This window comes from Anas platyrhynchos, chromosome 1 (assembly GCF_047663525.1).
Source record: "Anas platyrhynchos isolate ZD024472 breed Pekin duck chromosome 1, IASCAAS_PekinDuck_T2T, whole genome shotgun sequence".
Taxonomy (NCBI): domain Eukaryota; kingdom Metazoa; phylum Chordata; class Aves; order Anseriformes; family Anatidae; genus Anas; species Anas platyrhynchos.
Window position 1 is genome coordinate 44,291,357 of NC_092587.1, and position 21,648 is coordinate 44,313,004.

The window sequence follows — 21,648 nt, forward strand, 5'->3', positions numbered from 1 at the left end:
TTGAATTGATTTTCCTCCTTGCTCGGGATGCTGTGATTAAGGTGGATTTGAAAAGCTGACCCCCATTTATACCGCTGTTATACTGCTGTTATACTGCTGTTACACCGATTTATGCTGATGGTAAGTGGAGAATCAGGTCGTGCGCATCCATGCATACGTGGGGAGCTTGTAAATGGGGGTCGTTACACATGAACCTCATTTTTTCCCGGTTAGCACATGCTACCTGCTGCATTTAATCAGCGAATTGTTCCCATTCAGCCGCGTGTTCCCAACTCTCAGCCATTTTCAGACAAGCAATTTCAAAGATCAGCTACCTCAGGAATAAGCTCACCTTTCCTAGGGATGCTTAAATGATCACAAAGATTTTACAACACTTCCTCTCTGAAATATCAGCAGATTTTAATCTTCCTCTTCCACTCACAAATTGCCCACTTAGTTCTTCAGTCACATAGCTCCTGCACACACATAATCCTCAGCGCAGAATTGAAGAACAAATTGGATCATTGGTCTGCAACCGACAAACCTGGATCTGAAATGACTGATGGACTCCTTTTAATGCATTTGCAGAAGCAAACCAAGCAAAACAAATCTATTGTCAAGGGGATTCAATTCACTGCCCGGGATCCACGTGTCTATTAGAAAATATTTATCATACACAGATTTTGAAAGGCTGCAGACAACTAAGTAAGAGGAATCTCTGTCAGATATGAGACTGATCTCAGAAGGGGGAGATGATTTTCTCAGCCTACATTGTTTTGATTCAAGCTATGGATGGCACTTTGAATTCTACCCTCATGCATTTCAAGGGACAAACAGAGCATATCTGGCTGGCAATAGATTTCCATTTAGCCAGAGCTGTAGCCTTAGAAACACTTTTAGCCTCCATGAATTAGCTCCAAGACCAAGAGAAATTATTTTATGCTCTGCTGCTCTTTCTCACTCCTACATTCACCCTTCTTGTGGGCCAGCAAAAGAGAGCTGAACACAGCACTAAGCTGTTTTAAACATACCTGCCAAAAATAGGTAAGCAAATACGTAAGTATATACCAGTGAGTTTATACATACAAATACAAATGTGAAAGTATATAAAGAAGAGTCTTCCATCCTTGTTCACTTGTGTTGGCACAAGGGAAGGGGCTGTGTGGGCATGGGGATGGGGAAAGGACAGAGCAAGTTCTTGCAGTGGCCATTCCAAATTCTGGTGGCTTGGACTGTGTGAACAGGCCTGGGCAAGCTGTGAAGAGCTGGGTGTGTTAACTATGGGGAGCTTTGAGAAGATGGTCTTATTTTGTTGCCTCCGTGTCTTATAAATCCAACTTTTTGGATTGGTTCTAGAAGTGTCCTGACTATCTCCAGTTTCAGCAGAATTCCCAGTTTGCACTGGGGACCAGAACGCCCTGGCCAGAAAAGTGTGTGGGTTGAGGTTACTGTTCACCCATGGCTTGGCCTGAGGTTTCCTTGAGTCCTTGGGTTTAGAGGCTGTGTACAGAGAAACCAGTGCAATTGGAACTCTAGAGTTATGGTGATCATTTTTGCTGGGGAATGGTTGGATTGAATGGCTTTATTATTTTATGTATTTATTTATTGAGATAAATACTAGACTGCCTGTGTCTTTGTGTAGCTATATACACGCTATTTCCAAATGTATGTGAGCATACATCAAGACCAGTATATCCCCAAACATGAGCATAGAGGTGTAGGTATATACATCTGTGTGCCACCACAGGTATGTATGCTTAGCCTATACTGGCATGAATGCCTAGCACACAGGAGAGATGGGTTTTACTCCTAGATTAGAAATGAGCCAGTAAGTAATTATGGACAAATCATGTCATTGCTCTGTGCTTCAACTTCTTGTTGGTAAGAGGGGTGAGAAGAAACCACAGACATTGGATACGCACCATGGAGAGCAGATGGGAGCTTAGAAACCAGGCGTCATCCTTCAGGTTGGCACATCCAGCATCCCACTGGGGAATCACGTCATTGATCTGCTGGAAGAAAGGCAGGTTTTGAACTGTGTTGCAGCAGAACATCACTGAAAGCAAATCCCTACCACCAAGTATTTCATCTCTGACAAACTGATGCCATGCAACAAAGATCATCTCTTGGCAGACTTTGTCCAACCCCAGCCAATTCTTACTTCTATGACAGAAGGAGGCAAGGACAACAGCTAGACTGTACCCGCTTCATTGCAAAAGAAATTGCCATGTTTCAAATGTAGGTTTAGTTGGAAAATAATATTTAAAATATTTAATCAAATATTAAATAAAATAAGTATTAAATATCATTCAGTCCAATTTTCTTTCTTTCCACTGACCACAGTCAGTAGTACAATTAGTTGACCACATTAATACATGTAACCAACCAATAGCATCTATTACAAGTCAATATTCAAAACCTTATTCAAATTTTTAAATGCATATCCTTCAACTACAACCTTTACTCCCAGCTGTCTAATGCCTTCTGTAGCACCTTATTGGACCAACAGGTCCTGACCTTTCTTAACAATTTTAAGATGAAAAAAAAAAAAAGGCATGGTACATGGTATTTTTTTTTCTATTTGTGTTTGGATTGTTTCTGCAAGCTGTCCACCATTTCCGTGTTGGAATTTTTTTGCCTGGTACTACATTGCTGTGGTGTGCTGCTAAATGTTATCTCCAGAAGAGATGGATGCATTTGAGGAAAGGGAACTATTTTATAGCCTTTAGAAGTGACTAACTCAGGAAAATGTCACCTGTTATAATCCTGTACTTTGATCTACTCTTTAACTGTAAAACGTTCAAAGTGGGTGCTGAAATTTCCCAGGCTGGAAAGCACCAGCATGGGGACTAAAGGTAGATTTCGGTCTGGGTGGGGAATCCTTTTTTGTAGTTTTAAGAGGCTCGATAATGTAATATTTTTCCCACTGCTCTTGTAAAGTAGCTTGGTCTGGAGCTACTCATTTGCACTTGCACTGAACTCAGCACAGGGTGTTGCTGGCTCACACTGCTCGCTAATGAATAACACTGCCGAGTCCTGTCACTGTCATTAGCCTTGCCTCCCCCTCAAGCTTTTCATGGTTTCCAGGAAGACTACAGGCACTACACTGGGAAGACAACCTCATGGTGCAGCAAACTGATGTCAACAACTGCTGCAGGGGCAGCATCTCTTTTGGCCACAGGCGTCCCCAGGCAGGGTAGTGTCCCTCGCTGCATTTGGAGGTCTCCTACAGAGATCATAGGGTGATCCAGGCCTGAGGGAGTCACAGGATGAGCACAGGAACGCAGCAGGTCAGGACATTTAGACACAGGGCCTTTCCCTGCCGTATGAGACAGCATTCACTGCATCAGGAGGTGCCACCCAGCTCCCTGGTAAACCCAGCACTGCCTCTTTCACCTCTGGTTAAGCAGGATAATTCGGGGAATGCAGCTGGTGAAACATGGATTCGTTCTGTGTGAAGAAAACACAGGCTCAAGGCAACCCAGGATTTGCTTTAAAAGGCAGCATCCTGAGGTTGATCCTGCTGTGCCCAGCACACGTGGTGCCCGTCTTCTCCCTTCTCAGTGCCATCCGCCCCTCCTAAAGCACTGCAAGGGTGTGTGCAGCTGCTGGGGTGGGCAGGGAAGAGGGGATGGGGCTAGGCACAGAGCCCCTGGGAAGGGTTCAGCTGAGCTTCCCACCCCCGGAGCCCCAGCAATCCCCTCAAACCACCTGGCCGCAAGGCTCGTGAGCGCTCAGCCAGGCAGGGAGCTGAACCCAGAATGCGTGACTGGGTGCTCCATCTCTCCAGCTCCTCCAGAAGAGATTTCCTTGAAAGATGGAGAGAAGATTGGAGATTTAATGCTTGTCTAAGCTGCTTTCAGGCCGGTTAACGTGCTAATCCCATAACCCTTGTCTCCTGCCTCAAGGTGTGCAAAGACTTCACATGTCTCTCCTGCATGCCTTGCCTCCCCTCGGGGAGCAAGGAGAATGGCAAGGCAGGGAGAGGGAAAGAGGCTGGGGGTGACAGGGTGCAGGCAGACAGAGCCTATTACCTCCAGAGGCCATCCTGAGAAATGCTGAGGATGGACACAGCAGTCCAGTTAAGGAGAGAGCAAAAGTGGAAGCGAACAGGGAGAGAGGAAGGACAGTGCTGGGTGTAGGGAAGAAGGTCCCTGCCTCCAGGGAGCAGGGGTCTCTCCTCTGCACGCCCTGCGCTCCGGGGCCCAGTGTGGAGGAAAGCAGCTCCTGCCCTCCTGCCCCCACAGCGGCTGCTGGGCAGGAGCCTGCCTCTCATGGGACTGCTGTCCTGGAGGAGTCACCCTCCAGCGTGGGATTTGAAAGGGGGCTGGATTATTTCAGGGCCTCTCAGAAAATGGGTGGTTATGTAAGGTCAGATCTCAGCAAGTGTAATCAAATCTCAGCCCTAAGCTGATCGTCAGGCAGGGTGTTAGGGAGGTATTTATCCAAGCTCTCCCACATGCTCTGCGGCTTCCTTCCCTCCGACGCAGCCAGAGCTGAAGCTGGGACTAAATCAGGAGACCTGTGGCATCCTCTTTTCTCTGCTGGCCTTAGAAAATCTCCTTGCCAGCTGCACCCTGCCTTGCCCATGCTAAATGCTCACTTCAACAGAGAGCTCAACTTCGTGCTGGAATTCACGGCTTGGTGTGAGCCTGTGCCCAGGACCCTGCTGGCTCTCCATGTGCCTCAGTGCCTCAGCCACAGCAGTGCTCAGGGCGCGCTGCTTGCAGCTGTGCAGCCTCCCCTGGAGCTGGGGAGGCGGTGGTTATCTGCCTCTCTGTGCCAACACTCTTCCTTTATTGCACTTGTGCTGTTCCTGTATTAAGGCTCCCATGGCCCTGCCCCTGCCAACCCCCACAGTGCTTTTGTGGCAGGTTCTTACTGAAAGCACTGGTGTGAGAACTGGCCCTCCTCCCTCTGTTTCTTCACCTCTTGTTTTGTAGACTTCAGTGTATAAAATAGAAAACTAAATGTGGTGAGCTATTTAAATTCTCAGTAGCTACCATCCAGTAATATATACACACAGAAGCTTAACCACCAATGAGTGTGCAACATTTGCATGTAATTAGCATTCTCCTCCCAGAGCTAATAGAGTTATAACCAGAAATAATCAATAAGTGGGTCCTGATGAAAATTATATAATGCCAAGGGAAAGCATGGCAAGCAATTTGTCATCCTCATCACCTTTGTCATCATCACCTGCTGCACTGGTGAGACCCCCAAGGGAGGATGCTCCTATGGAACCCCATTGTTGCCATTCCCAGCTGGTCACCAGGGAAAGTCTTCCCCTTTCCCCCTCTCCCCCTTCATTTATTTGCATTTTGCTGTACAGCTACCTTTAACCTTTATGGTTACTGTATGCCTTCAACTACGTACCCTGAAAATTGATCTTTGTGTATGTGAACATGTGAGTTGTGCAACCTAACAGTTCTCCTAACCAGCTCACTTCATCCATCATGTGCTTATCGTACTTGACTGGACCCCAGAAGTGGGCTGCAGCTTCAGGTCCTTGGCACAGAAATGGCCTCAGGGGCCTCCCAGTAAGAGGATCTAACTCACTTTGTGAGGGGTGTACCTGCACTTGAAAGCAAGCGTGTACTGGGTCTAAATTAAAGGAAGGGTTGAAATCTGCCAGTGAAAAACCATAACATCAAACAAAACAAACAAAGAAACATTAAAACCTAAGGATTTGTGAAACCCTGAGGGAAGAACATAAGGCCTAGTCCATGGTAATACACCTGATCAATAAAAGAAGGTTTTTATTTTTTTAAAATATGATTTACATTTCCATCCCCTGTTTTTTCCCCCTTCTGTGGTTATTTTCATCAGGGATCTGCTATAGCATGGCATCTAGAGCATTTAGCATCCATGTGTCTGGGAGATGAGCAGCCACCCAAGAGACAAGATAATGGAGCAGGAAGAGCAGCCTCCTCTGCCCATTAGCTGAATGTTCCCAAGGAGAATGCAAGATGCTCCCCAAAAGCAATAATTTCTATTTGAAAGCCTCATCTGTTACTTCAAAAAAAAAAAAAAAATCTAATAATGGTGGTGGTGGCAAAGAGTTGAACTGAATGGGATTGCACAGCAGCGCTTTTATCTAGTATCAGGAGGAAAGAGTCTGTAGCATGGTGTGAAAACCATAGGAGTGGATGTGTCTCCTTAAGAAGAAGAAAGAAACGTTTTACCAAAATGTGTTAGAAGAGCCTCTCTTGATTGGGCTGCTGGTTGCCAAGGAGAAAGAATTGATCATTCAGAGCAAGATGAGAAGAGGAGCTGTCAGGAAAGAAGACATCTGGAGCTGACTAGTGCATGGTTTTGTCTTCTTAGCCCAGTGACACTGAATCATTTGCTTCACTGTTTTAAACAGAATAAACTTCTGAAAATATCTGATTTCCATTTAAATTAAAAAAAAAAAAATGTAGCCTCTTCTTTTTTTTCTTCTTCTTAGCAATGAAGCTAAACAAGACAATATTACTTCCATGCTTGGTTCAATGTGTGATCACTTTTAGTCAGTGCTAGTGGGTCATTAAATCACCGCTTGCAGGTACATGGCATGTAATTCATACAGAAGGAATCAATAACAAAATTTAAAAAAAAAAAAAAATCTAAGGAAGATTCTTGAGACAATACTGTAAAAAATGTGCTATTCAGGTACATTTTTAATAGCAACAACATGCTCTGGCTTCTGGCAGCCAGACAGACAACAAGATTAACTTCTTGTGTTTGATCAAAAAAGTGAAAAAATGTCCTAGTTCAGGACTTTAATGTTAAGCTTGTTTGGTAAAGGGCATTCAGGAGGAAAATAATTTTATAAAAGAAAAGCAGATATTTTAATTGTTGGCAGAACAACAACAGGAAAAAAAGGAAGTTTTTTAAAATGATCTAACAAGTTCAGTCCCACTGCAGCACTACCAACAGCCTGGATACAGACATTAAGCAAAGTATTGCAGATATTAAGCAAAGTATTACAGACACTAAGCACAGAGAGGACGCTTACTCACATTACTGCTTTCTCCTGGGACAACTCAGCTCTGAGCAGGGGGATGCTCCTAAATGATGAATCACAAAGCAGTTACAAACTACAGAGCTCTTTGTGCTACATGGCCGAGCTCATTGCTCCCCACAGTAGCTGTCTGGGTGGATGGGTCTCTGCAGGTCTCTGAGATTTCTGTACATCAGTTTCCATATTTACAAATAGGGGTGATGAAAATTTGCCCTGTACTTTGAGATCTGGGTGTAAAAAGTGCTATCTAAAAATGAGAAGAATCATTCTGCTTTTCTTTTTGTTAATACCAATCAGGAAAATGTTTGTGTAAATTATTAAAATCCTACCAGTGCACTTCTTGAGAGCATTAGGTGGCAAGACTTTGTTATCTGTTTGAAGAAAGGCCAGGCTCACTGCTCAGAGCAAGAAAATGTAACTCTCTGGTAGCTAATGAAGTGTATGACAGGCTACACGGGTTTTATATTGTCTGCTATAAAAAGCCCTGGCAAGTCCTAAAGTGTTGGTGCCTGAGAGCCTGGGGCCTGCAAGGATGTGCTGGCATGCACATTAAGCACCTTGACTGAAGGGGAAAAGCAGGATCCTCGCCTTCCCCGAGGAAGCCTGGGGACAGCAGCACAAATGGACTGCTCGGATGTGTAACGTGGGGCTGCTTGAGCAGCCTGGTGCCACCAAGCCCCCCTGGTAGGAAACATCAGGGACTTAGCCACCGGTGTGAAGTCCCTGGTGTCACCTAGTTTTTAACACAGGCAGGGACATTGCTGGTAGTTTAATTAAGCCTTAGTGTTTGAATTGTTTTTCCTCAAAAGGCCTTTTTCTCCGGACTGACCCTGGAAATCTCTCTCTGGAGCCCTGGCAGTGGAAAAGCAGGCCTTAGCCTCTTTCACCTCCACCTCATTGCCAGAGCAGTCTCCAGGGCATGACTGGAAATGAAACTCAGGAAACCAGGCTCTTCTGCAAGCTGAGCACAGAGGCACCCAGCGTAACAGCAGGCACAGACCCCCGAAATCAGCAAAGCCCCGTGTTTATGGCAGGCCGTTACAGGTACTTCATCCCAAAAACAGAGCAGTGGCCCCTGATTTCCTGGAGGAAGGACAGGAAGACTCCATGAGGATGCCTTCTTCTCTGCAGTTCTGACAGACTGGTTTGCACGTACTCGAGCAGCTAAATACTGTCTCAGCCCTCTGTAGCTGGTTCCCTTTTTTCACTAGCACAGCTGACAGACCGTTCAGCAACATGGCGGGTGTTGCGGAAGGAGGGTTGCAGCAAGTGAGTCTTCTTCTGCAGACACCTTAGTACACCAGGCTTCTCACCAAGATACTGTTGGCATGACAACTTCGCTGACCTACAAAACAAACAGATGATTTCCTTCCAAATCAAGGTCCTACCACTGTCTTCCTCCTGCCAGGAGTGCAAAAGCATTTGCTAGGCTGCCTATCTCTATGTGGGAAACCTATGTTTACCTGCAGATGCCTCGGAGATTCCCTGTTCATTCCCAGGTAGCTATGTCTGTCTGACAAGCCATAAAGCTCTATCAACACAGAGCAAAGTCTCACAAGCACCTGGCATAAGCTGGTAGAGGTTTGTTTCAAAAGGGTTGTTGTAGCCCGTGCCAGACACCGCCCTCATCCACTGCATCCCCAGCCTGAGCCCTGCCTTTGGATTTGCTCCCACAGTCCCATGAGCTCAGCAAGCCCTGGAAAAGTCACTATCTTGTAAACCAGTGTTGTCTTTGTCATTCAAGCGAGCTGCTATTTTTGGTATAACTACTGTTGCCATGGTGACACCAGCTCACAAATAGGGTCAGAAACCTCGGAGATATCTTTAAACAGTTCCTTGGAATAGGGACTTATCTGGCCAGAGGTAATGAAGGTCTCGGTTTTTCCTTTGGGACAACACCCCTGCCACCACACGGCCCCTGCAGCTCCTGAAGCAGCTGGATCTGGATGCAGTGGCCTGAGAGGCCAGCACTGGCTTCTCTGGGGCCAGATGAGGCCAAGCCTGGGCAGGGAGACAGGGGCTGCAGGCTAGGAAGGGATCATCAAGTACCCCATTCCTGGACAAAACTCCCCATCCAGCCATGTGGCACAGAGCTGGAGCAACACGGCTGGATGGGGCAATATGGCTGGATGGGGTCCCAACAAAGCAGAGAAAGGAGACTGAAGGAGGGAGAGAAGGAGAGAAGAGGGGAAATGTCCTGGTCATAGTGGGGGATAAGAAAAAACACAATGAGTGGAGCTGCTCCGGGAGTTCCTGCCACACTTTCTCAGTGAGCAAAAAATAGCTTTGTGTGACACACTGGAATTTTTTTCCCATGTGTCCACTTTTATATAGAGAAATGAGCCTGCTTTCACTGGGAAAAAAAAAAAAAAAAAAAAAAAAAAAGGAAAACAAAAGGGATGTTTCAAAAACAAACGCCCTGAAAACGTAAATTTTTAAGATTAAGAAAAAGGAAGCCTGTAAGGTTTCAAAGGAGCAGGGAGGGGTGACAAGAAGAAAGCAAGCACACTTCCCCTGAGGACTGGGGGGCTGTAAAGACGATTTTCCCATCAACTCTACCCACACAGGCAGAAAGGGAGGGGGAGCCCCCGGAAACCTGCCTGAAGCAGATGGAGGCATGGGAATGAGCAGCAGGGATGGGACAGAGCCTGCTGCCAGCAGGCTGCACCTGTTTATATCCACACAAACAGGTTCCTGCCCACAGAAATCACTTCTGCTGTCAGGAGCTGCTGAGCGCAATCCATCTCGGTGCATTTGTGTGCAAGCTCAAGTCACTGCAAGTAGAGACGATGCCAACACGATGCTGCCCCCGTCCTCTTCCCATGCCCAGAAATTATCACACAAGCCTCTGAAAGCTGTGTGATCATCCTCAAACACGTGGGAACACTGCTTCTCTGCTGCCTCTGCTTCTCTGCTCAGTTGGCAGCCCCTCAGCTGCATTCAGGATTTACTTCCCAGCTTCTCTGTGCCTACTCAAAGGGTAGGACCTGATCGATTGTTTTAAATGTAACCTGAGAGTCTCACTGAGGGATTTATCTCGGCTAACTTCAGCCATCTGAAAGGCCAGAGGCCTTGGCTGCTGGCTATGGCTCAGCAGCAGAGCATTGCTCCACGGGTCCCCTCCTCCACGGTCTGTTGCGTCAGACAGATCCTGTCCTTTCTCAGCCACATGTGGTCACCCCTGGCCAGCACGGATGCTCCAAATCCTTCCTCTAGCCTAACCTGAGGCAAAACCCACCCATCACTTCACAAGCAGCCTCTCCCTGGCCTTTCCTCAGCTCCTTCTGCCCCTGCACTACTCTGATGCTCCTTGTGCACCTACTTCCTCCAGGAATATTTTGTCCTCGATCCCACATCATGGGCTGGTTGCTCAGTGAAGGTAAGTGAGCAGAACTTCACCAGAGCCAGCAGATCCAGAGGACAGTTGTTTCGCCCTGTGGTTAGACTCAAGCCCATGACCTATGTGCTGTGCTGCTGCAGCTAAAGATGAAGATGATCTAGCATCTTCTAGCAGGACCCTTGTCCTTGTCTTTTTGTCTATGGACTCCTTGCACTTTGTCCAAATCTCTGACACCAGTCTCCCAGGCAGTCACAATGGGCTATTAAAATGCACCAGAGAAATGAAGTACATGATAAAATTAAGTGTGGTTTCATTGGGCTGGAATTTGGACTGAGGCACCAGCTCTTCCCTCTCTCAGATAGCATCCACAGTACTCACACATGACCTAGCTGCTACCCCCAGTCAGGTGGGTCCCAGCCCCTGCGGCACAACCGAGCAGTCTGCTCGAAGCCTCTCCAGTCCTTCTGCAGCCCAGGGGAGGGATGTGGGGTGGTTATGACCAGTCCTTCCCTTCCCTTCTCTGCACATGTCTCTGTGTGTGTGTGTGTGTGTGCTCACAAGCAGTGGCACAGCACAGAGGGCTGATGATTTCCTTGCTTCTCTAGCAATTTCTCAACCGGAGCTCTGGAGAAATCACAACCTCTTCTAGGGTGATGCTGCAGAAAGAAGCACATCCACTATTCCCCCAGGCCTCGCTGGAGCTGTGCCTGCAGAGCACCGGGGCCACGCAACCTCCCCCCCCTGTGGGGGCTCTGGCCATGATTGGCGCCCTGTGTCCTGATGTCACCTGCTGGCAGGGTATATCTGGAGGAGGAAGGACACCTCGAGACTTTTTCTACCCAGACTGCAGGACAGAAGTTGAATGATTTGCAAGAGGAGCCCTTGGGACTGTAAGTATTTGCTGGGAGCTCAAAGCAAATGAGGGTAGTTGGGGGGGGGTGCAAGCGAAGCTGGCTGCAAAACCTGGTGGAGAGAGAAGTCCTTCTCCCCATGGGGGAAAAAGGCTTGGATTTTTATGCTTGTAAATTTCGAATGCACCCAGTAGCTATGAGAGAAAGTTGTGCTTCTGTTCAGGCATGCCTGTTTCTTCTTAATTAGGGCTCAGTGCTGGGCAAAAAGGTTCGTGCAGCAGCCGTGGTTTGTCTCAGCAGGCAGCAGGCTCTGCCATCCATGGGGCCACTTGGTTTCTGACCCCGGCAGCCCTTGGTAAGGGCTTGCTGGCAGCCCCTTGGCTTGTAAGCTCGGCTGGCTCAGTCTGCACATCTGCAGCACCAGGGGGCCCCAGGGGTGGTGGGGGCAGGTGGCTGGTGTCTGCTGCCCAGGTGCCCAGCGGTGCACACCGGGCTCCTCTGCGGGGAGTTTTTGCGAGTGGTGCTGCATCTCCTGCATCACTGAATGCCTTCCTTGGTGTCAGCACCTAACTGAGGTTGTCTTTCCAATGCTCCCCATCTGGGAGGCTGTTGTGGCAATACAGTTCAACTTGAAGTGAGTTTCTGTCTTTTGGAGTACATCCTCTTTCATTTGGTTGTGGTCTTACAACCGCTGATAGAACAGAGGGGCTGACATCCTGTGTGAAATGGGATCAGAAAGAGCTGAAACTGCATGAACTCCTTCCACCCCTATGATTAGCCAGCTCAAGCAGCTGAGACTGGAGCTGAGACTCCTCACTCCTCGCAGGCATCTCACACTGGATACAATATTTCCTGATGAAAGCCTGGCTGCAAGAAAGATGCCAGTGGCTCTCGAGGTCAAGAAATTACCATCAGAATTATTACCAAAAAAGAGAGTATTTCTTCCTGGAAACTGTCTATTCCCACTGCATCACTGTGTGGAGGGACACATCTCATGGAGGTTCAGTTCCTGACACCCCTGGGTGACACCAAGAAGATAACAGGGTGCATGAAGAAGCCTGTACCTGAAGTTACCAGACAGCAGGAAGAGATCCTACACTGGATCTGTCTGAAGAAAGTCACGTGAGGCATCTGTGTTATCTGTCAGGGAAATTTTCCATAGCAAATCAGAGATTAAAGGAGAGGAGGGGGCAGATTAAAAAGTCAGCACTTGTCAGTAGTGCTCAAGCCTCTTTAGGTTCAAAGAAAACTAAAAGAAGGATGATTAACCTGGCCAGCAACCCAGAGGTGGGATATCTGACGCAACGGAGATAAGCACATTACTGTGCATTAGGTATAATTAGCATTCGGACGCAAGCAAGGCTCTTACCCAGAGGATTAAGCCCTGGACTAAACAGAAATGCTGTCAGGGGCAATTAGGTAATGCCTTGTCAGAGGAGGGGGCAGAGGAAGTGCCGGGAAAAACATCTTGCTCCCCAGCAGCCTGTGCATCCACAGCCATCAGCTCTCGCCCAGGAGCTGCATCCCAGTGCTGGCGGCAGCAGAAGAGCTCTGACATCCCAGAACATCCCCAGGGCCAAAGCAGCTAGAGGAGACCCAACCGTGTCAAGCATTTGTCAAGCCATCTGCTTGGTGTGGTACCAAGGATTGCCAAAGCACCCAGGTATGGGGAGGTGAAAAGCTGGGAAATTCCCCTAGGAAGATGTCCTGGTGTTTCCTCTATTTCTTCTAGCTGTGAGCTGGGGCAGCTGGCTCCCAAGGTGAGGCAGCCCTCGTGCTGCTGTCCTCTTTGACATCAATGGAGGCATCTTTTCCTGTGGGTGATGGCAAGCAAGTCCCACCAGCTCAGCAGTGGGAGGGCAGCTTGATCCCTGCTGCAAGATGGAAGCTGTTCTGAGGCATTAAGGTTGCTTCCCACCCCCTGCCCTTTCTTTTGGTGATGCGTGGGGAGTACAGGTGAAGGGAGGTTGGTAAGGAATATGACATAACGGTCTCTTTTAGTTGCATTGAATGCCATTGCTTGAATTCATGTACGTAATAGATTTGATGGGGTGTGATTTGGGCAGATCCTTTTAGCTTCCAAATCCCATATGTAGAGTAGCTGATATGTGGATACAACCGCTTCAGATAAGGACTGAGTAAACTCCAAGGGCTGAGTCTTCGCATTAGCTATTTCTTTATGGATTGAAGGCTGGGGCAAGGCAGGAACTCAAAGAACTAAGAGGAGCTGGCCCTCAATGACGTGCTTGTGATTAAGGTACCATGCTGGTAGATGGCAGGGGCTGGTGAAGTGAGGAGGGAACTGAGCAGGGGCTCATCTGCCTCTTACAAGTCTTGTGTGTCAGACAAAGGGCTGGAAACCTGTTAGCCATTTTGTTTCTTCTGTTGTAGTTTTGGGAGCAGCCCTTGATAGAGGTGCCAAAAATCTCCTCATGCCAGATGCACTGAAGGTGCCTAGAAGTGGGTCTGTGTCTCGCAGACCAGGAGAGGAATCTGGCACTGAGACAAGTGCCCCACTGATGAGAATTTCTACTGAGGTGGAGGCATAGTATTTTATGTGGGGGTGTTAGCAGACCTGCCATGGGGTACAGTTTTCCTATGCAAAGAATTTTCTTGTAGGGCAGTACTGTTTAAATCCCTTGCTGGTCCTGAGCATCACTGAGGGACTGGATTCTCCCTTGGTGCAGATTCACACAGCTGTGGGACCTCACATTGCTTTGGCTTGAGCCCAAACTGCCTTCACCTCTCAGTTTGGCCTTAAAAACTGGGAGTCAGAACATTTTGGCACACCTCCCAGCTGCACAGTCCAAGTCATACAGATTACAGCACCTCCAGTCCCATTCTGTAAAAGATGTGCTTGTGACAGTGTTTGCCTGTCCAGCCACTGTGCCATGGGGATAAAGCCGTAAATACTGGGCAATTGCTCAGGTTCTCCAGAGATGACAGCCAAATCAGTAATTTCACTGATTTGAGCTGATCCCTGTGTTTGTGGGCACACTGTGTGCTGGGGAAGCGTTGTGTATAGCATCTGTGCGTACTTCAGCTGCAGACACAACCATCTGCTGCTCCATTTGGGGCTGCTGGAACGGGTCCAGCCTCTTGCAAAGGATATTACAGCTGAGACAGGAGCCCAACCACAAGTGACAAGAGAACTAGCATGCCTCTAGGTGCTATCATTAGGATCCATCCTACCGCCGTCACAGATGGAAAGATGTCGGGGGTGAAGTATTCCCAGACCACCACGGATACAGAAACACATCTCTTTGCCTTGCACTGATCTGGCAGTGACACGGGAGGATTGCCTGGATTCTCTTTTGCCTTGTTCTCAGGCCTTGCTTTCCAGCACTCCGGCTATTTCAGGCACTGTCAAAGACAGGGGCTGTCTTCAAATTGAGAAGAAAAAAAACGTCTTTGATGGCATTCATAGTTCTGAGATTAAAAGTCTGGAGTGTCACTGCAGGTGATACTGGGGATCAGGCTGGAGCACTATGGTGACATAATGGGATTAGCCTTCAGTACTAAAATCCCGAAGGTAATTCCATAGGCTATTCCATCAGCCTGGCTGCACAGGGACAAAAACCTGGGGAGAGCAATTATGTAATGGCCATGGGGAAGGATGTGACTTCAGGGAGGGGAGAACAAATTGGCAATTATTTTTGTCCATAAATGGATCTGGTCAGACCACTCTAGCATACTAATTAGCACAAAACTTGATCAAACTTGATCAAGGGCTGGGAGCTCCCCCTTGGGCACTGGTGGAAGTTATTGCTGGCCTCTCTGGGGGGGACCAAAGGGTCCTCAGTGCAGCAGCTCTGCCCTCAGGCAGGAGAGGTGTCCCCCCCATGAGAACTGCTACCTGACACTTAGGTAGCCCCTGTGATGTGGAGCTTGGTTCATGTACTGTGTGGTACAGAGGGGGTCAATCTACGTAATATAGTGCTTAAAACCATCAAAATGGACACTTCCTGGGGAAAGTTACAGGCTTTGATCTCCTACATCCTAAGAAACTAAATTCCATCTAAACTAGTCTCCAATGCTTTGCCCTAGCCTTCTTTACAATCTTTTGGAGATCCTGTACTATTTCCCATAAGGTTGGTACTGACAAACTTGAGGCTCTAATTGCAGCTGCACCTAAGGGCTCACCTAGGTCAGCACCCCATCTTCCTCCGTGTGCAAGAGGCAACACTTAGGCACAAGTACAAGAACAGATGAAATATATTGTGTTTCCCAAGGACAGGACACTTCTCTAAGCCATAAATCCATACGTGTGTCTTTGTGGCTCCTAGTAGTCATATCCACAACTGGTAAGTAGAAGCACCAGCACTGCAAAGCAAACTGGAATACAAACAGCACTGGCATGACCTGTATGGTTCTGCAGGTTCTGGGGCAAGCTGCTGCAGCAGCCATGTCGAAGACAAGAGAAGATGTAACCTTCCATAACTCTGCACGTCATTGGACTGTGGGATTAAGTGTTTTTTTTTTGTCCCTAGCAGGAGTGTTCATAGTTTGGTGTCTTAGTTCTAGCATGCAATGATGAAAATCAGTGCCATTCTGCTTACTTTGTGTACATTATGGTCTTTCTTTTTGTTTAATGTCTTTATGTTTAATTCTGTCAAAATCATACTTCCCATAATTATTCTGTCACAAGACTATTGATACCTAGAAATGATAAGCAGAGTGTTGCGTCAGCCCTTGTTGTTATCTTGCAGACAGAAGGATCTGAGCGAGGCATACTCCTGTTGCACAAAACAGCCCAGCAATGAGCGAGAATCCCACCACCAACCTCAACACTGGAGATGCTCCGACTGGTCCCACCACACCACGCAAGGGGCCTCCCAAGTTCAAGCAGAGACAGACAAGGCAGTTCAAGAGCAAGCCTCCTAAAAAAGGAGTAAAAGGGTAAGGGCATTTTGGAAAGAACAGAAACAATTTGAATTGGGTTGCTCCCCACTGCTAAGCTGGGCTCCTGGGGCACCATCTTCCCCCACACAAGGATCCAGGAGGTTTCCCCCTGCCCCATGGTGCCATCAGCTCTCTTGTCATGGTGCTGGCCCACCCCAGCCCTGAGCTGTTCCTCATCATCTGCTGCCCACACTCCTCCCTCCCTGGTGGGGGTTGCAGGGCATCTCCCCTTTCCTGGGTGCTGCAGGCCCAAACTCACCCCTCACCTGCTCTTCTCTCCCCTAGGTTTGGAGATGACATCCCAGGCATGGAGGGGCTGGGCACAGGTAAGCGCTGTGGGATGTTATTGTCATGCCCTCTTTAACACAAGTGTAACCACGCTTCAGCATGGGAGGGTACTGTCTGGGGTGGCCTCTGTCTGCTTGGCTTCTCCATAGATCACAGGGTCACTGGAGGGGGCTAGTACTCCCTCCACAAGCTGCCATGGTCATGTTTGTACTTACATACACCACAAGGTAGAAAGTGTGTTTAGGCATGTTTCCATTTTTGAATACTTTCACTTGGCTGCACAAATGCTTGTTTGTCTTTGTTTTCTGCTAATACTCTGGCTAAGAATTTCAGCAGCATGAGGTTCTCAAAGAAATGCCAAATGCTAAGCTATTAATAGCAAAAAATCACAGGAACTAAATCTCAAATAGTTGACTGTTTATGTTATCACCAAAATCCTAATTTTAAGAATTTTAGGCACCCATCTGGGACTGAGAAACATGCACTGGATGACCTGTAGCCAGTTAAAATTTAGATGGCAATAACAGCTGCCCCTATCAATGACTTACAGATCCTGAATATTGTAGATGAAATTATTCAGCATCTGATTTAAGATTGCACGTTTTCCAGGGTATCACAGGTTGGTCACAGGCAGTTTATAAGAACAGGAGAAACCCCACAACCAGGATGAATTTTCACACTAGTCTAGATACTGAAGAGACCATAGTCTTGTTCACAGAGAAAGATGGCACAGGAGCAAATACAGTGACCTGGTTGAGTCTGGTAGGTAGCACCAAATGTAAAGAGCTCATCAGCTCATTTAATCTTCAAGTGGGTTCTCATTTTTCTTGTTCTTCCCACATTTGAATGTTTCCTCACTAAAGCAGCCTTTCTATTCATACAAAAGACATCCAGTAAGTGCCACAACCAGAACCCATTTCTGATTCTCTCTGTTTTGCAGATATCACAGTGATTTGCCCATGGGAAGCTTTCAGCCATCTGGAACTGCACGAGCTGGCCCAGTTTGGGATCATCTAAAGCCCCAGCATCTCTACTGGTGTCACCTGGTGACTCCACAGAACCCACCATGGTCTTCATCACTTTTGACACTGATTTTTGGCCCTTACATCCACCTGTTCATGGACAGGGTGATTTTGTAAGAGCTAGTTATGAGGAAGTCCTTTGCAAATTAATTTGTCAAAGAAGCTATTCAGGACCCTGAACAGACTACATGCTCCATGTGATGAAACTACTGAAAATGTCTTAATGTCTCCCTGCACCATACCCTCTCTTCTCCCACTGTTGTAGATCTCCATGTGTATGCAGAAAATGGGAGGGTTTATTTGAACCTTTCCCTGGTTAGCTGAGATAGTGTGTGCATGGGTGTGCATGTATGTCTAGACCTCATTGTATCAATCCCATTCTTTTTAATTCCTTCATTCCTGACAGTTTTCTATGTAGTATTTCCACTGGTATATTCCCAGGTTTTCTGGACCACCAATTAGATGCTGAGACTGTATCTGTAGAGAAGAGAATCAGAGTAAGTAGTTGAGCCATTAGGGCGTTTTTAAGCAGCAGGAGAGCCTCCCCCAGGGGTTCACCGTAAGGAATTTGCTGCTGAGGTTCACCTCATCAAGAAAGGGGGAAAGGGCTCAGAAATGTTCTCTCTGCTGTACTACCCACCAGCTTATGAGCCAGAAAATTCTGGCTGTTCTAGTAATGCTGAATGAAAACACATGTGTCTGAGATCAAAAACTAAATGAATTAATTAATCCTTCTCATTCCTTTGTGACTGAGTGGTTGGGATTCCAAAGAAACAACCCTCCAAATGGCATTTGGTGTCCTCTCCTTCGATGGCAGGCTCCTGTGTGACATTTATTCTGTCCCTAAAGCCGTACATATTTACATGAGGAGTTTGCTCCCCAGGACATGTTGCTGGTTCAGAAGACATAACAGTTTGCCACCAAACAGTGCCAGTAGTCCCATCTCATCTAGCAGAAGATGGTATTGAATTACTTGCTCTCTCTTCCCTGTATTTAGCATGGACAAGTCTCTCTTCATCCCACCCATCGGCAGGAAGGCTTTTCCCCTCACCCTCTGGCAGCTTCAAGCTCCAAAGCCTGTCTGGACAAGCAGGCAAATGGTTGTTCCCCCAGGAGAGATAAGAGCAGAGCAGGTGGGGAGGCAGGGGGAGACTAGGATTTGCAGGCAAGCACGGAGCAAATCCACTTAACCTCATCGATTTTTGTCTCCTGGTCTCTGGCAGCCTGAGCACTGGCAAGCAGGGAGGCACTTGTAACCACTTAAGTGCTAAGGGAAGGCACCGAGACTCCCTGCTACCCTGGTGTTAGGGAGGGAAGGGGGTTCATTTTGGTCAGAGGCAAGGAGTAAGCGTCGCTGTAGCTATGTGATATTCAGAAGGGGAGATGGCATTTTGAATCATTGCCTTCAGTTTCACAAGCCTCCTTGCATACGAACTACCTCCCCCTGGTTTATCTTTCCTATGCTGAGCATGTTCACAGGAGCAAGGAATGGCTGTGGAGAGGACAGCAAGTCCTGCCTGCAAGATCGATCCCCACGCATAAAGCATTGCTATAAATCCATGGCTGTGCTATAGTTATCAGCTAATGTCGTGCCAGAAATAAAAGCTAGCAGTTTTCATTTAAAATATAGCTTCAGCACTAAAAGCTAAAGGAAATTCTTGCTGGCAGTCCAGAGTAGAGCTTTATTATTCAGCACTCCTGTCATTAGCAACAGCAGTAAACCAGCGCGGGTTCAGACCAGCAGCACAATCACAGCACTGGAGTCCTGTACCATTTCGCTAATTGCTGTACACAATATTTCCCTGGGCAGAGGCGGTCTGTCCTTTCCGCTCACTCCTCATTTCTCACATCTTTCTAACCTTTTAAGGTTGTTCTTCCTTCCCTGAGTGTTCTGAATGTAAATGACATTTTATTTAGCTTTTACTGCGGGAGACTGATTCCATTTTTCTTCAAGCTTGTGCTAGCCCTCTCCTTTTGTGGTTAAATGTGAATGTTCCTATGTCAATGCTCCTGCGATTTCCCTCATGTTACGCCATCTTGTAGCATGTGATCCTTATTTTACTTTCTCAGTCTGTCCTCTTCTATATGGGAAAAGACGCAATGGATACAGTTTGGGATCCTGCAAGCTGGCTGCCTCTATTTTCACAGAGTTTCTCCTTATTTTAAGCAGGAATACACCAACAGGAGAACATTTAAATTAGTCCTTTTGCTTCGTTATCATCCCAGACCTTGGGAAAGCAGTACAAAAATAGTGAGATTATCAGTCACAAAATACTGGTGTAAAAACAAAGTTCTCCCTAGTCCAGAGACAAGAATTTCAGCAAATGGGAAGGTCCTGATGTAGTTCTACATCAGACTGCCATAATCCCTGCTCCTACCAGAGAACCACGCCTCCAGCAGGAATGCACACATACCCGTCTCATGCTTGGCTGAAGAGCTTTGCCAGAAGATGTTCTGAGTCACCACAGTGTGTTAGTTAACTTAAAAAAAAAAAATCATTTCTATGCAGTAATAGGGATTACATTTGTTCCTGTACTTGTAAGGAGTTCCAAGACTTAGAAGAAAAGTCTTTAAACATCCTCACAGTTGTTTTGTCTTGTCTGAGGGTCCAAGTTTTTTCTAAAGAGATATAACCTCTGAAGCTTTAATTTCTCAAGCAGTGAGAGATGGCTGTGGTACAAAAAGCAAATATATTTAAATAGTTTGTTGAAGGACTGCAGTCTATATACATTGTAATATGTTATTCTTTGTTCTTTTACTATAAAAACAAGTCAAAAGCAATAAAAAAATTAAACAAAAATGTTTTAAAAATCCTACAAATGTAGTCTAATTTACTTACAAAACATATCCAGAGAAAGGCAGATGATTCAGCTTTTCATTCTATAATCCTTGCCTTAGGAAAGCTCTGAGTGCCAGTCACCACTCCTCATGAGAGAAAAGTAGCTATTTATCTCCAAACAATAGGCAATAAGGTCTTAACCATGATATCATCTGAGAAGCAATTCTTCTCTGGGTGATGATTGGTGTATTCTCCCAGGCGTGGTGCACACAATTTCCTCAGGGCTTAAATCTTTTAGCCAGTTTTGTCTTTTGGGACTCAGTGCAGCTGAGTGTCAGCATGCTTCTACCCTATAGCAATAAAGGACTTAGAGACATGAATGCCACTCAGTTCCCTCTTTTTGCTGTGAGCTGCAAACACTCATCTCCCTTTGCTTCTTGTCGATGATGAACTTTCTAAACCTTCATAGAAGTTTCAAGACAGGGTCAATTGCCTGCTGGTAATGTGTTGCTAGGTCTCAGTGTTTTCTTTTGTACCATCTTTGGAGGTGCTTTCTTGCACCTCACTGCTGCGTGTCTAATCCAGAATCTGAGGAACAACAAGGGATGCTAAAGCTAGGCTTTAAAAAAAAAAAAAAAAAAAAAAAAAAGCTGTTAAAACTTAGTGCACTGATGCTGGGCACCTCCAGAGGCTGTCCTGCCTGCCTGCTGCCTGCCCAAGACAGGGAGCACTTAGAGCTCCCAGGCTTCTCCATACCATCTGCCAGCCACCTGCAGTGGAGTAGGCAGAGCTAAAGCCACTTTGCTGGGAGCACATAGGATTTTAATGAATCAGTGGCAATGTTTAGTGTATCTTTAAAAAGCACTCCTATTTTTTATGTAGTTCCCTTTCCTGGAGTTTAGCACAAAAATCCGTGTGCTGGGTATTTTTTGGCCCTTGCCAGCAAGGTGGGTGAAACCGATACTCCCGTTATGAAGGCTTATTGCCTTCAGGCAATGATCAAATCAAAGATCAAATTCATTATCCTGTTAAGAGTGTGACTTTAGCCAGAGGTGCACTGGCAGCAGAAAGGGCTTCGGGTACCCTGACAGCTTGGTTCAGACAGCAGTGAGCACAAGAAATGTGCACAGGAAGGAAGGATTTCTTCAAGAATATGAGCAGATGTTCCCCAGGTGGGGACAGTCCAAACCATCTCCAACAGCAGCCCACCACAGCCAGGTGCCTTGTATTTCTTGCAGAAGACACATAAGAAGATCTCAATAGCCTGTGTTTTATTTCCTTGTACCTCTGGTGAGGACTGAAACATTAGAAGAAGCAGAGGATGGAGATCTCTGGACTGTTAACACCCTTTCCAACATAAGCAGTTAGCAAATATCTCTTGGAAGTGTGACCTATGCAGGCTTCCAGGGGGTGAAGAGGGAGACAGAAGGTTATAGGCAGATAGGAGACAGGGCCAGCTCCTCAGTCACACAGGGGTTCCCAAG

General features: G+C 46.8%; 1 protein-coding gene and 1 long non-coding RNA gene across 4 annotated transcripts; one reads left to right on the forward strand and one right to left on the reverse strand.

Moving 5' to 3' along the window:
- Nucleotides 1-1,860: 1,860 nt before the first annotated feature.
- LOC140002199 (uncharacterized) lies at nucleotides 1,861-20,318 on the reverse strand. Its single transcript, XR_011808386.1, has 3 exons — nucleotides 20,225-20,318; nucleotides 15,957-16,053; nucleotides 1,861-1,988 (listed from the first exon to the last, which is right to left on the reverse strand). It is a non-coding gene; the product is annotated as an uncharacterized lncRNA (long non-coding RNA).
- PDE6H (phosphodiesterase 6H) lies at nucleotides 11,061-18,715 on the forward strand. Of its 3 annotated transcripts, none has more exons than XM_005024558.6 (4): nucleotides 11,061-11,212; nucleotides 15,883-16,072; nucleotides 16,361-16,401; nucleotides 17,304-18,715. In XM_005024558.6, exons 2-4 carry the CDS (start codon nucleotides 15,933-15,935, stop codon nucleotides 17,378-17,380), a joined length of 258 nt encoding a protein of 85 aa, XP_005024615.1. In that variant the 5' UTR covers nucleotides 11,061-11,212; nucleotides 15,883-15,932; the 3' UTR covers nucleotides 17,381-18,715. The 3 variants fall into 3 exon arrangements, with proteins under 3 accessions (XP_005024615.1, XP_027308731.1, XP_071892138.1); XM_027452930.3 differs by having other exon boundaries at nucleotides 11,162-11,212; nucleotides 15,887-16,072; XM_072036037.1 differs by lacking the exon at nucleotides 11,061-11,212 and adding an exon at nucleotides 12,530-12,836.
- Nucleotides 20,319-21,648: the final 1,330 nt, after the last annotated feature.